We start from the raw sequence: 13593 nt of genomic DNA, 5'->3' as shown, positions 1-13593 counted from the left end.
GGGTGGGTGGGTGGGCAGCAACAGGGAGGGGTGGGTGGGTGGGTGGGCAGCAACAGGGAGGGGTGGGTGGGTGGGCAGCAACAGGGAGGGGTGGGTGGGTGGGTGGGTGGTTGGGCAGCAACAGGGAGGGGTGGGTGGGTGGGCAGCAACAGGGAGGGGTGGGTGGGTGGGCAGCAACAGGGAGGGGTGGAGGGGTGGGTGGGTGGGTGGGCAGCAACAGGGAGGGGTAGGTGGGTGGGTGGGCAGCAACAGGGAGGGGTGGGTGGGTGGGTGGGCAGCAACAGGGGTGGGTGGGTGGGTGGGTAGCAACAGGGAGGGGTGGGTGGGTGGGTGGGCAGCAACAGGGAGGGGTGGGTGGGTGGGCAGCAACAGGGAGGGGTGGGTGGGTGGGTGGGCAGCAACAGGGAGGGGTGGGTGGGTGGGTGGGCAGCAACAGGGAGGGGTGGGTGGGTGGGTGGGTGAGGCAACAGGGAGGGGTGGGTGGGTGAGGCAACAGGGAGGGGTTTAGCAACAGGGAGGGGTGGGTGGGTGGGCAGCAACAGGGAGGGGTGGGTGGGTGGGCAGCGACAGGGGTGGGTGGGTGGGCAGCGACAGGGGTGGGTGGGTGGACAGCGACAGGGGTTTGGGCAGCAACAGGAAGGGGTGGGTGGGCAGTGACAGGTGGGTGGGCAGCGACAGGAAGGGGTGGGTGGGCAGCGACAGGGGTGGGTGGGTGGGTCAGTGGGCAGCGACGTGGGTGGGTGGTCAGCGACAGGGGTGGGTGGGTGGGTAGGTAGCGACAGGGGTGGGTGGGTAGGCAGCGACAGGGGTGGGTGAGTGGGCGGCGAAAGGGAGGGGTGGGTGGTCAGCGAAAGGGAGGGGTGGGTGGGTGGTCAGCGAAAGGGAGGGGTGGGTGGGTGGTCAGCGAAAGGGAGGGGTGGGTGGGTGGGTGGTAAGCGAAAGGGAGGGGTGGGTGGGTGGCTGGTCAGCGAAAGGGAGGGGTGGGTGGGTGGTCAGCGAAAGGGAGGGGTGGGTGGGTGGTCAGCGAAAGGGAGGGGTGGGTGGGTGGGTGGTCAGCGAAAGGGAGGGGTGGGTGGGTGGGTGGGTGGGTGGTCAGCGAAAGGGAGGGGTGGGTGGGTGGGTGCGAAAGGGAGGGGTGGGTGGTCAGCAAAAGGGAGGGGTGGGTGGGTGGGTGGTCAGCGAAAGGGGTGGGTGGGTGGGTGATCAGCGAAAGGGAGGGGTGGGTGGGTGGGCAGCAACAGGGAGGGGTGGGTAGTGACAGGGAGGGGTGGGTGGGTGGGCCTCCTTCAAAGACCGCCTGGATAACAACGCACACGACAGCAAAGAGCTTTTCAGCATCGTAAAGGATCTCTCCAACCCCAGCGCCAACGACATACCGCCCTCACAAGAACTGTGCAACTCACTGGCCATCTTCTTCCACTGCAAGATTGCTGACATCCATGACAGCTTCAACACCATGAGCGCCCCGACTACGCCAGACCCCACCTCCCCTGTGAACACCACCAGTGCCAACCGCCTGACCTCCTGGTCCAACGACGACGAGACACGCAAGGTCATGAACTCCATCCACTCAGGATCTCAGTCAGACCCGTGCCCACACCACGTATTCAACAAAGCAGACGCTGCCATCGTACCCCAACTACGGAAGGTCATCAACATCGAAACAGCGACATTCCTGGAAAGCTGAAAACACGCCGAAATCAACGCCCTCCTCAAGAAGCCCAAGGCGGACCCCAAGGACCTCAAGAACTTCCGGCCCATCTCCCTGCTCCCGTTCTCGGTGAAGGTCATCGAGAAAATCGTCAACATGCAACTGGCCCGCCACCTAGAAGACAACAAATCTTGGACCCATCCCAGTCCGGGTTCTGACGAAACCACAGCACCGAGACAGCCCTCATCGCCGCCACAGACGACATCAGGCGCTAACTAGACAACGGCGAAACATCAGCCCTCATCCTCCTTGACCTGTCAGCGCTCTTCGACGCGGTCTGCCATCACACTTTAAAGACACGCCTCCTAAAAGCCGGAATCCAAGAGAAAGCCCTTGACTGGACCACGTCCTTTCTCTCCGGCAGAACCCAGAGCGTCCACCTCCCGCCCTTCGATCCGAGGCCACCGACATCATCTGCGGCGTCCCACAAGGCTCATCCCTCAGCCCGATGCTGTTCAACATCTACATGGCCCCCCTCGCACAAGTGGCCCACCAAGATGATCTCAATATCATCTCCTACGCTGACGACACCCAGCTCATCCTCTCCCTCAGCAAGGACCCGCACACCGCCAAAACCAACCTCCATGAGGGCATGAAGGCCATCGCCGACTGAATGAGGAACAGCCGTCTGAAGCTGAACTCAGACAAGACGGAGGTACTCATCCTCGGACCCACCCCCTTGGCCTGGGACGACTCCTGGCGGCCGACCACACTGGGAACAGCACCGACACCCACCGACCATGCACGCAACCTAGGATTCATCCTCGACTCCTCCCTCTCCATGTCTAAACAGGTCAACGGTGTCTCCTCCTCCTGCTACAACACCCTCCGCATGCTCCGCAGGATCTACAAGTGGATCCCGACCGAAACAAGAAGAACGGTGACACAGGCCCTCATCAGCAGCAGACTGGACTACGGCACCGCACTCTACGCAGGAATCCCAGCTAAATACCAATGACGACTACAACGCATCCAAAACGCCTCCGCCCGACTGATCGTCAACGTCCCCCGCCGCAGCCACGTCACCCCCCACCTGAGAGACCTACACTGGCTACCTGTCGACAAGAGGATCACCTTCAAATTCCTCACCCACGCACACAAAGCACTCCACAACGCCGGACCAGCCTACCTGAACAGCAGACTCAGCTTCTACACCCCCACCCGCCAGCTCCGCTTTGCCAGCCTTGCCCTCGCCGCTGTTTCCCGCATCAAACGAACAACCTCCGGCGGCAGATCCTTCTCCTACCTCGCCACCAAAACTTGGAACACCCTCCCTATCCATCTACGGCAGACCCAAGACCTACTCGCCTTCAGAAGACTCCTCAAGACCTGGCTTTTCGAGCAGTAGCGGCATCCCCTCCCCTCAGCGTCTTGAGACCCTCCCGGGTAAGTAGCGCGCTTTACAAGTACTCTGATTGATTGATTGATTGAAAGAGATGGATGCCATCAAATGACATATTTTGAAGAGCATCTTTGACAGGCTCTGAAAATCCCAATTGTTGCAGCCAAGCATGCTTGCGTAGCGCCATAGCTTGAGCCATACTTCTACTGACAGAATCGGTGGTGTCCATACTACACCTAATAACAAATTTGGCGGCTTCCCGGCCATCCTGCACTACTTGGAGGAGCTCCTGTCTAGCTTCCTCCATCACAGAGTGCAAACACTGTGCGACAGAGTCCCATAGAGCATTAGACATTCTGCCTAAATTGCAGGCAGTATTTAAAGAACGCAATGCCGCACTGGCAGAGGAGAAGAGACTCCGACCATAATTATCCAACCACCTGGAGTCCTTGCCAGGGTGAACCAACGGAAGCACAGTAGGGTCTGCCGATGCAGTAGCAGTCTGTACCACCAATCCTTCAGTGGTGGGATGGCGTAAGAGACAGGGAGGATCTCATGGGGCAGGGCGATGCTTGTGGAGTCTGCTGACGAAAAGAATAAGAACACTAGCGATCGAGGTGAATACTTGCATAGACATAACAACACAGAGCAGTTGTTGCTTTCAGAGTCGCCCCTGATGAAGGCGCCACATAGGTGCCGAAATGCATTGGGCTCATCAATGAACGAATGATTATACATGTCATGTTAAATGTCTAAATGTATATAAGAAAACATGTTATTTGCAAAACAAAGTATATAAATGCATACTGTTATGAATATTGAGAATAACAAGAAAAAATGCTAAAGTAAAATGAATGATTAAAAGCAAATGTGTTAATAAGGAAAACAGATGGTTTATAGTGTGGTGATATAAACACATATAAATAAGGTGCGGAGCACCAGGTGAACAGTGCGCGACCAGGTGGGCACTAAAACCCATCATAACTAATGCTGCTAGTGGGCCTGCAGCGCTGGTTGGCCACCCACAGAAGCAGCCTTAAAATGTGTCTAGGGTCTGCCATTGCAGAACCTGCGTGTGGTCTGGTACTGTCATGCTAACTGCGCAAGTGCACCCACTTGCCAGCCCCTAAACCTTCCCTTAACTTCATATTAGTCACCCCTATGGTAGGCCCAAGGGCAGGGTGCATTGTAAGTGTAAGGTAGGACATGCTCTGATGTGTGTGGCATGTCCTAATAGTGAATTACAGCCAAATTTGTTTTTCACTATTGTAAGGCTACCTGTTCTCTTTAGGCCAGATGAGCTGCTGGAATTATTACTCTCTATAATCCCAGCAGGCTCAGGGAACATGGTAGAAAATAATGTTTAGTATGCTTGAACTCAGAATAATAAAATACTTCTTTTAATAAAGTTTATTTTAATATAATTGGCAAATGCTACTTTTAGAAAGTTAGCATTTGCTTGCCTAACCATTTCAGCCCGCCTCTGCTTGGATGTGTATCTGACTTTCTGGGATGTGTGAGTGACAGGGCTGGGGGATGACAGGTGGTGAATGCAAGGATTACACCTTAGTGGGAGGTAGGAGTACCCCTGGACTCTTAATCAGGCTGTGCTCTGCCACCACAATGCTGGCTCCGCCCCCCTGGGGGGCGACTGATGACTCAGCCTGGACCTGGCCCAGGAAGGGCGAAGCACTGCCATCAAGGTACTCCTGGCTGCCCCTGTCCCCACAATGCTGGCTCCGCCTCCCTGTGGAGCGGCTGATGTGCCTGCCCCTCACACTGAAAGCAGCAGCCAGAGTACACCCAACAAGTGCTCAGAGGCTGAAAGGAATTATGCAGAGGCCCCCCTGGCCTGAAAAGACAAAGAAAATGGTGTATAAAAGTAGGAGGCCTGCTCCTTGTAAATCAGATCCTGTTTGCGCAAAGAAGAAGCTCTGCCTGAAGAGGAGGACCCTGGAAGCTGCATGGAGAAGTACTGACTCTGACCCCAAGAGACTGGCCTGTGGTGGGTGCCTTGCTGCAGAAGGAGAGCAGGAGAAGAAAGACTGAAAGACTTTGCTTTATTTTAACTTGTGCCAAACTCCTACGAAGATCTCCAAGGGCTTGCTGTGGAACTTGCCCCCTGAACTGCGCCCCAGGGACATTGGGCACTACCCCCCTGAAAGAGGAACTGCTGTGAGTGCTGCCTTCCCCTGCAATTCTACTTGGGAGAAGCGGAGCGCTTCGTGGACATCCGCTGCGCACTCTGAGAGGCCCGGGGCACTACCGTCCCTCCAAGCACCGTGACTGCCGCCTACCAAGGCCCTAGAAGCACCGCAAAGACCAGCCCCGCTGGCCCAAGCACCGTGACTGTCGCCCAAACGAGCCGTAGCTCGCACCGTGAGGAGAGACCTCGCCCTGCGCCTGCTTTTCCCTTTGTGAGCTGTGCCAGTGAAAGCGCCTGCCGCTGTCCATGAGCGGCTGCGGTGTGTAGCGCTGTGAGGCCCGTCCCGATCTCTGTGACGTGCCCTGCAGCTTCGCCCCGCACAAAGTGTGTGCCCCCTCTTTTCAGGACCAGTGCGTGTATCCCGAGTGAAGAGCTGCCCAGCAATGCACCGTCCCCGCCGACTACCGTGACCGCCGAGCTCCCCGAGCCGGAGCTCACACCACAAGGAGGAGGACACCGCGACGCACGGCATTGACCCCGGATTGCCCGCACTAACATCAAGAGCCAAGGTATTGTGCGCTTTTGAAGAGGTGCGCAACGTTTTGCTGTGTCCCCGAGGCTGGTACGCCTCCTAGTGCGCTCTGGAAACTGTTTGCCAAGTACTGTATTTCCCCGAGGCTGGTACGCCTCCCGCTTCACCCTGAGCCTGTGCGCGCCGTACCGAGGCTCTCCTGAGGCTGGTACGCCTCGTACTGCGGGGCACAGGGTTCGCGCCGAACGCCGTCTCACGCGAGATGCGTGAGGTTTGGTAGGGCTCGCCCAGAAAGTCGTACGGAACGTACCAGGAGCGCTACCAAGCGCGCAGACCCCCAAAGAAGTGCGAAAGCTTTCAGAATTACCTTGAAAGAACCATATTATTGCATTTCAAGAACGGTGGCATCCCCAAAGTAACTGGAACCATTTCTTGAAAGTGAAAAGACTGTATTTACAAGGCACTGCTTGAAGAGTATATATGGTCTATTGAAAGTAACTGGAACCATTTCTTGAAAGTGAAAAGACTGTATTTACAAGGCACTGCTTGAAGAGTATATTTGGTCTATTGAAAGTAACTGGAACCATTTTTGAACTACGCAAAGACTGTATTTATAAAGCCTGCTCCCTGCTCTAAAGATATATATAAAGAAGATATTTTTACAGAAATACAGTTTTGTGTCATTGTGTGGGGGGTTGATGGTTATTGTGTGTGATACTGCAGATGTTTAACCCTATGTACTCCAGAGTTTAGCCTAGACTGCTTGCGCCACACTACCTAGAGGGTGAGCAGGGGTTATTTCTGGGAGTAATCCTTTGCCCTGACTTAGAGGAGAGGGTCCCTGCTTGTCGCCAGTGCTGCACTGCGCCAACCAGAGACCCCCAATTCTAACAGGTTTCCTTCAATGCGTTTGGCGGGAGAAGCTGTCAAGATCTGCAGTCGGTGGAGTCGTGGTGTTAACCCAGACCCCACAAGCAGATAGAATATGTGATCGACATCTGCTTCTAACAGGAACTACATGGTTTAAACCCAGAAGACATCGTGTTGGCACATCGATCCGGTCAATGAAGAACAGAGGAAGGCCCAACAATGGCCTGAATTCTGCTCTGGACCCGCATTGTAAGAGCTGCAAAGAAGAAACTGACATCAGCGCGACAGAGGAGGAGGTATATGAACTCCGCTGACGTCTGACGTCTCATCCAGAGACCACGTCACTGCGGAGTCACTCGACGCACTCTGCCGCGCTTGGACATACTGTCAGGAAAAGTTTCTGGATCCAGTCTGGTGCCTGGGGGAGACTCTAAAGTAAGGATTCTGCAGATAGTTGTCTCTATCAGATATACAAAAATAGCACACTTGTCCACTGCTAGCCAATGAAGCAACCTCAAAGTGGAATATGACACAGTTCTCTGTATTAAATGGGTCACAAACATCCTCAGTAGCCTCATGTCAGCTTGTTGAATGTATCAATTCAATCAGACATCAACCCTGAATGCTTATCAATTTCATGTTTGAGTTTGAATTGTAATCACAATTGGAAGTACCACCTAAAATGTGTGGGATTCATTTTCTGACATTGTTAATCCATCTAACTGTCTGATCTGAAATCTCACTAATGTTTGCATCAAACCAATTAGACCTGAATTCTATCCATGCTTAAGGGGTAAGCAAAGCAAAATGTACCTGGTTTCAGTCCATTCTCTTTAAGAAGATCCATAAAATCATCAAGCTTGGTGAAATTGTATTGCAGTTTTCCTTCATACACTCTATGAAAAAACATAACATTTGTTTTTTTATTCACAATTAGAAAACACGTATGGTTAAAAATATCTTTTAAGCACAAAACCAAAAAACAAAGTATAATATAGCTTGAATCTCTACATGTTCTGAAATGTATGCCTGGATTCCTCAGTGCTAAGGTTCAGTGGGGGTGGTCGGGGGGGCAGGGACACGAGCATAGACAGAAATAGTGGCAGGTGGGTGGGTGGCTGGAGCAGTGACATGGGGGAGCAGCGACAGGTGACATGGGGAGCAGCGACCGCGTCATGGGGGAGCAGAAAAAGGGGTGGGCTGGGGAGTAGCGACATGGATGGGCTGGTGAAAAAGCGACAGTGTTGGGTGGGTGGCTGGGGGAGCAGCGATCCTCATTCTTCCACAACAAAATCGCCGACATACATAACAGCTTCGAAAACCAGTCCGAAGACCAGTCCACTCCATCCACCTCTGAACCAAAACAGCACTCTAACAACCTTTGCACCTGGAACCCAATCACCACTGAAGACACCATCCGCCTAATGAACTCCATCCACTCAGGATCACCAACCGACCCATGTCCCCACCACATTTTCAACAAAGGAGACTCCATCATCGCTCCCCATCTCCGCGATGTCATCAACTGTTCCTTCAACTCCGCTACCTTCCCGGAAAGCTGGAAACATGCCGAACTCAGCGCCCTTCTGAAGAAACCCACAGCAGACCCCTCTGAACTTAAGAACTACCGCCCCATCTCGCTCCTCCCATTCCCTGCCAAAGTCATTGAGAAAGCCGTCAACAGTCAGCTCGCCTCCTTCCTTGAATCCAACAAATCCCTCGACCCCTCACAGTCTGGCTTCCGAGCCAAACAAAGCACCGAAACCGCCCTCATCGCAGCTACAGACGACATTTGAACGCTACTGGACAACGGAGAAACAGCTGCCCTCATCCTACTTGACCTCTCCGCCGCATTCGATACAGTCTGTCACAACACCCTTATACAACGCCTCAACAACGTCGGAATACAAGGAAAAGCACTTGACTGGATCATCTCGTTCCTCGCCGGAAGAACCCAGAGAGTCCGCCTCCACCCATTCAAATCAGAGGCCACCGAAGTCATCTGCGGCGTACCACAAGGATCATCACTCAGTCCCACCCTCTTCAACGTTTACATGAGTCCCCGTGCATCCATCGCGCGCCAACAAACCTCAACATCATCTCCTACGCAGACGACACCCAGCTGATCCTCTCCCTCACCAAAGACCCAAACACCGCCAAAACAAACTTACACGAAGGAATGAAAGAAGTAGCCGAATGGATGAAGATCAGCCGTTTAAAACTAAACTCGGACAAAACGGAAGTCCTCATCTTAGGATCATCCCCCTCTGCCTGGGACGACTCATGGTGGCCACCGGCCCTGGGAACAGCACCCATACCTACGGATCACGCACGTAACCTGGGCTTCATCCTGGACTCCTCCCTCTCGATGACCAGACAAGTCAATGCCGTCTCATCATCATGCTTCAACATCCTTCGCATGCTCAAAAAAATCTTCCGTTGGATCCCCACCGAAACAAGAAAGACAGTCACCCACGCACTGGTCACAAGCCGACTGGATTACGGAAACACCCTTTACGCCGGAACCACAGCCAAACTACACAAAAAACTCCAACACATCCAAAACGCCTCAGCCAGACTCATACTGGACATCCCTCGTCAAGCTCACATTTCCGGTCACCTGAAAGACCTCCACTGGCTCCCCGTCAACAAGAGAATACCGTTTCGTCTCCTCACCCACGCACACAAAGCCCTCTACGACCTAGGACCCGAATGCCTCAACACACGACTGTCCTTCTACACCCCCACCCGGTGGGTGGGGGGCAGCCAACAGTGAAGGGTGGGTGGGTGGGTGGGGGGCAGCCAACAGTGAAGGGTGGGTGGGTGGGGGGCAGCCAACAGTGAAGGGTGGGTGGGGGGCAGCCAACAGTGAAGGGTGGGTGGGTGGGTGGGGGGCAGCCAACAGTGAAGGGTGGGTGGGTGGGTGGGGGGCAGCCAACAGTGAAGGGTGGGTGGGTGGGTGGGGGGCAGCCAACAGTGAAGGGTGGGTGGGTGGGTGGGGGGCAGCCAACAGTGAAGGGTGGGTGGGTGGGTGGGGGGCAGCCAACAGTGAAGGGTGGGTAGGTGGGTGGTGGTTTAGCGACCGGGAGGGGTGGGCAACGACAGGGAGGGGTGGGTGGGGGGCAGCCGACAGTGAAGGGCGGGTGAGTGGGGGGCAGCCGACAATGAAGGGCGGGTGAGTGGGGGGCAGCCGACAGTGAAGGGTGGGTGGGTGGGGGGGCAGCTGACAATGAAGGGTGGGTGGGTGGGTCGGCAACCGACAGTAAATTGGGTGGGTGGGGGGGGCAGCCGACAATGAAGGGTGGGTGGGTGGGTGGGGGGGGGCAGCCGACAATGAAGGGTGGGTGGGTGGCTGGGGGGGGGCAGCCGACAGTGAAGGGTGGGTGGGTGGGTGGGGGGTCAGGCAGCCGACAATGAAGGGTGGGTACAGCCAACAGTGAAGGGTGGGTTGGGCAGCCGACAGTGAAGGGTGGGTGGGTGGGGGGGCAGCCGACAGTGAAGGGTGGGTGGGTGGGGGGGCAGCCGACAGTGAAGGGTGGGTGGGTGGGGGGGCAGCCGACAGTGAAGGGTGGGTGGGTGTCAGCCAACAGTGAAGGAAGGAAGGAAGGGTGGGTGGGTGGGTGGATGGGGGCAGCCGACAGTGAAGGGTGGGTGGGTGGGTGGGGGCGGCTGACACTGAATGGTGGGTGGGGAGCAGCGACAGCTATGGGTGGGTGGGGGGCAGTGACAGGGAAGTGTAGGTGGGACAGGGAATATAGCGAGAGTGGATTGGGTGAGCAGCGGCATCGAGGAGGGGCTGGTGGGGGTGAGCAGCGGCACAGGGGTGAGCAGCGGCAGGGAGGGGTGGGTGGGTGGGGGTGAGCAGCGGCAGGGAGGGGTGAGCAGCGGCAGGGAAGGGTGGGGGTGAGCTGCGGCAGGGATGGGTGGGCGGGTGGAGGTGAGCAGCGGCAGGGAGGGGTGGGCGGGTGGGGGTGAGCAGCGGCAGGGAGGGGTGGGCGGGTCTGAGTGAGCAACGGCAGGGAGGGGCGGGTGGGGGTGAGCTACGACAGGGAGGGGTGAGCGGGTGGGGGTGAGCTACGGCAGGGAGGGGTGGGCGGGTGGGGGTGAGCAACCCCAGGGAGGGGTGGGCGGGTGGGGGTGAGGAGCACCAGGAAGGGGTGGGCAGGTGGGGGTGAGTAGCAGCAGATAGGGGTGGGCGTGAGTAGCGGCAGGGAGGGGTGGGCGGGTGGGGGTGAGTAGCGGCAGGGAGGGGTGGGCGGGTGGGGGTGAGTAGCGGCAGGGAGGGGTGGGCGGGTGGGGGTGAGTAGCGGCAGGGAGGGGTGGGCGGGTGGTGGTGAGTAGCGGCAGGGAGGGGCGGGCGGGTATACGTGAGTAGCGGCAGGGAGGGGTGGGCGGGTAGGGGTGAGTAGCAGCAGGGAGGGGAGGGCGGGTGGGAGTGAGCAGTGGCAGGGAGAGGTAGGCCGAGCAGTGGAAGGAAGGGGGGTATAGCAATGGCAGGGAGGGGTGGGCGGGTGTTGGGGAGCAGCGTCAGGGAGGGGTGGGTGGGCAGAGGAGCGACAGGGGGAGGTGGGGGGAGCAGCAACAGGGAGGGGTGGGGGATAATGGCGCATTGTATTTTTGTGGTGTGGGTTATGAATCTATGACATAATATCGACAGACAGAATATCTACATACAAAAATATCGACACAAAAATATCGACATCAAAAATATCGGAGTTATATCTTCATAAAGGTAAGTACGAAAATATCGAAAAAATAATATCGTAGTACAGAAATATCGAAATTAAAAATATAGTTTTTTTAAATGTATTAATAATAATGTAAAAATAATTTAAAAATACATATAATTTTACAAATATTAAATAAAAACATTAAAACATATTTAAAAAATTATAACTAATACAAATACATTTTAAATAAATTAAAAACTCTACATATAAATTAGTATATATACTTACTCCACATATTGCAACAGAAGGAAAAGCATTGGATAGCGTAGGGGTAAAAATTACTATTCCCACTCCAGAGGGTGCAACAGTAGGGAAAGCGTTGGATAGCGTAGGGGTTTAAATTACTATTCCCACTCCAGAGGGTGCAACAGTAGGGAAAGCTTTGGATAGCGTAGGGATAAAAATTACTATTCCCACTCCAGAGGGTGCAACAGTAGGGAAAGCGTTGGATAGCGTAGGGGTAAAAATTACTATTCCCACTCCAGAAGGTGCAACAGTAGGGAAAGCGTTGGAGAGCGTATGGGTAAAAATTACTATTCCCACTCCAGAGGGTGCAACAGTAGGGAAAGCGTTGGATAGCGTAGTGGTAAAAATGACTATTCCCACTCCAGAGAGTGCAACAGTAGGGAAAGCGTTGGATAGCGTAGGGGTAAAAATTACTATTCCCACTCCAGAGGGTACAACAGTAGGGAAAGCGTTGGATAGCGTAGGGGTAAACATTACTATTCCCACTCCAGAGAGTGCAACAGTAGGGAAAGCGTTGGATAGCGTAGGGGTAAAAATTACTATTCCCACTCCAGAGGGTTCAACAGTAGGGAAAGCGTTGGATAGCGTAGGGGTAAAAATTACTATTCCCACTCCAGAGAGTGCAACAGTAGGGAAAGCGTTGGATAGCGTAGGGGTAAAAATTACTATTCCCACTCCAGAGGGTTCAACAGTAGGGAAAGCGTTGGATAGCGTAGGGGTAAAAATTACTATTCCCACTCCAGAGGGTGCAACAGTAGGGAAAGCGTTGGATAGCGTAGGGGTAAAAACTACTATTCCCACTCCAGAGGGTGCAACAGTAGGGAAAATGTAGGATAGCGTAGGGTTAAAATTACACCGTAGGGAAAGCGTTGGATAGCGTAGGGGTAAAAATTACTATTCCCACTCCAGAGAGTGCAACAGTAGGGAAAGCGTTGGATAGCGTAGGGGTTTAAATTACTATTCCCACTCCAGAGGGTGCAACAGTAGCGAAAGCGTTGGAATGTGTAGGGGTAAAAATTACTATTCCCACTCCAGAGGGTACAACAGTAGGGAAAGCGTTGGATAGCGTAGGGGTTTAAATTACTATTCCCACTCCAGAGGGTGCAACAGTAGGGAAAACATTGGATAGCATGAGGGTAAAAATTACTTCCCACTCTACTCTCCCTTTAACACACAACACACTACACATACCAAAAAACACAATTAATATGAATATCAATTAATCAATTAATAACTATTAATATTATTAAATTGATGTAATTATAAATGAACTAATTAACACATATTAATTACCAATTAATTAACAATAAATACCAATAAATAAATAAAATCTCTTTAATTAATTACATTTAATTATATCACACCCTATTCCCCTATAAACACACAACCCACTACACATAAATAAATCACATCATTTAATCACTTAATAATTAATAATTACCAATTATTTACCAATAACCAAAAATTAAATATATTAGCATATTAACTCTAATTAATTTAATTAAGTAATTAATATTATTTAATTACCAATTAATTATTAATTAACAATAACAAAAAATTAAATATAGTATCACATTAACTCTAATTAATTTAATTAACTAATTATTATTATTTAATTACTAATTAATTATTAATTAACAATAACAAAAAAATTAAATATATTGGCACATTAACTCTAATTAATTTAATAACTAATTAATATTATTTAATTACCAATTCATTATCAATTAACAATAACAAAAAATGTAATATATTAGCGCATTAACTCTAATTAATTTAATTAACTAATTCATATTAATTAATTACCAATTAATTATTAATTAAAAATATATGTGACTTAATTAATTATTATTAAATTACTTCCCACCCTATTCCCCTATAAACCCACAACCCGCTCTGATACTAAAACGCAAAATGTAAACAAAATTACTAATTTTCAAACATACATTAAAAAACATATTTAACAAACATATAAACAACATAATAAAATACATAACACTAAACAAAATTTCGATA

The 13593-nt window shown here is 52.3% G+C and overlaps 1 protein-coding gene across 1 annotated transcript in view; it reads right to left on the bottom strand.

The window, feature by feature from the left end:
- IDUA (alpha-L-iduronidase) overlaps positions 1 to 13593 on the bottom strand; it is a 1961268-nt gene that overhangs the window by 1469039 nt on the left and 478636 nt on the right. The window contains exon 3 of the mRNA XM_078676355.1: positions 7415 to 7497. Within this exon, the coding sequence (XP_078532481.1) occupies positions 7415 to 7497 (83 nt within the window). The remainder of the gene's footprint in view (positions 1 to 7414; positions 7498 to 13593) is intronic.

This window comes from Lissotriton helveticus, chromosome 2_1 (assembly GCF_964261635.1).
Source record: "Lissotriton helveticus chromosome 2_1, aLisHel1.1, whole genome shotgun sequence".
NCBI lineage: Eukaryota > Metazoa > Chordata > Amphibia > Caudata > Salamandridae > Lissotriton > Lissotriton helveticus.
Note: the sequence above shows the minus strand (reverse complement) of the source record. Positions and strands in the feature narration are given on the sequence as shown.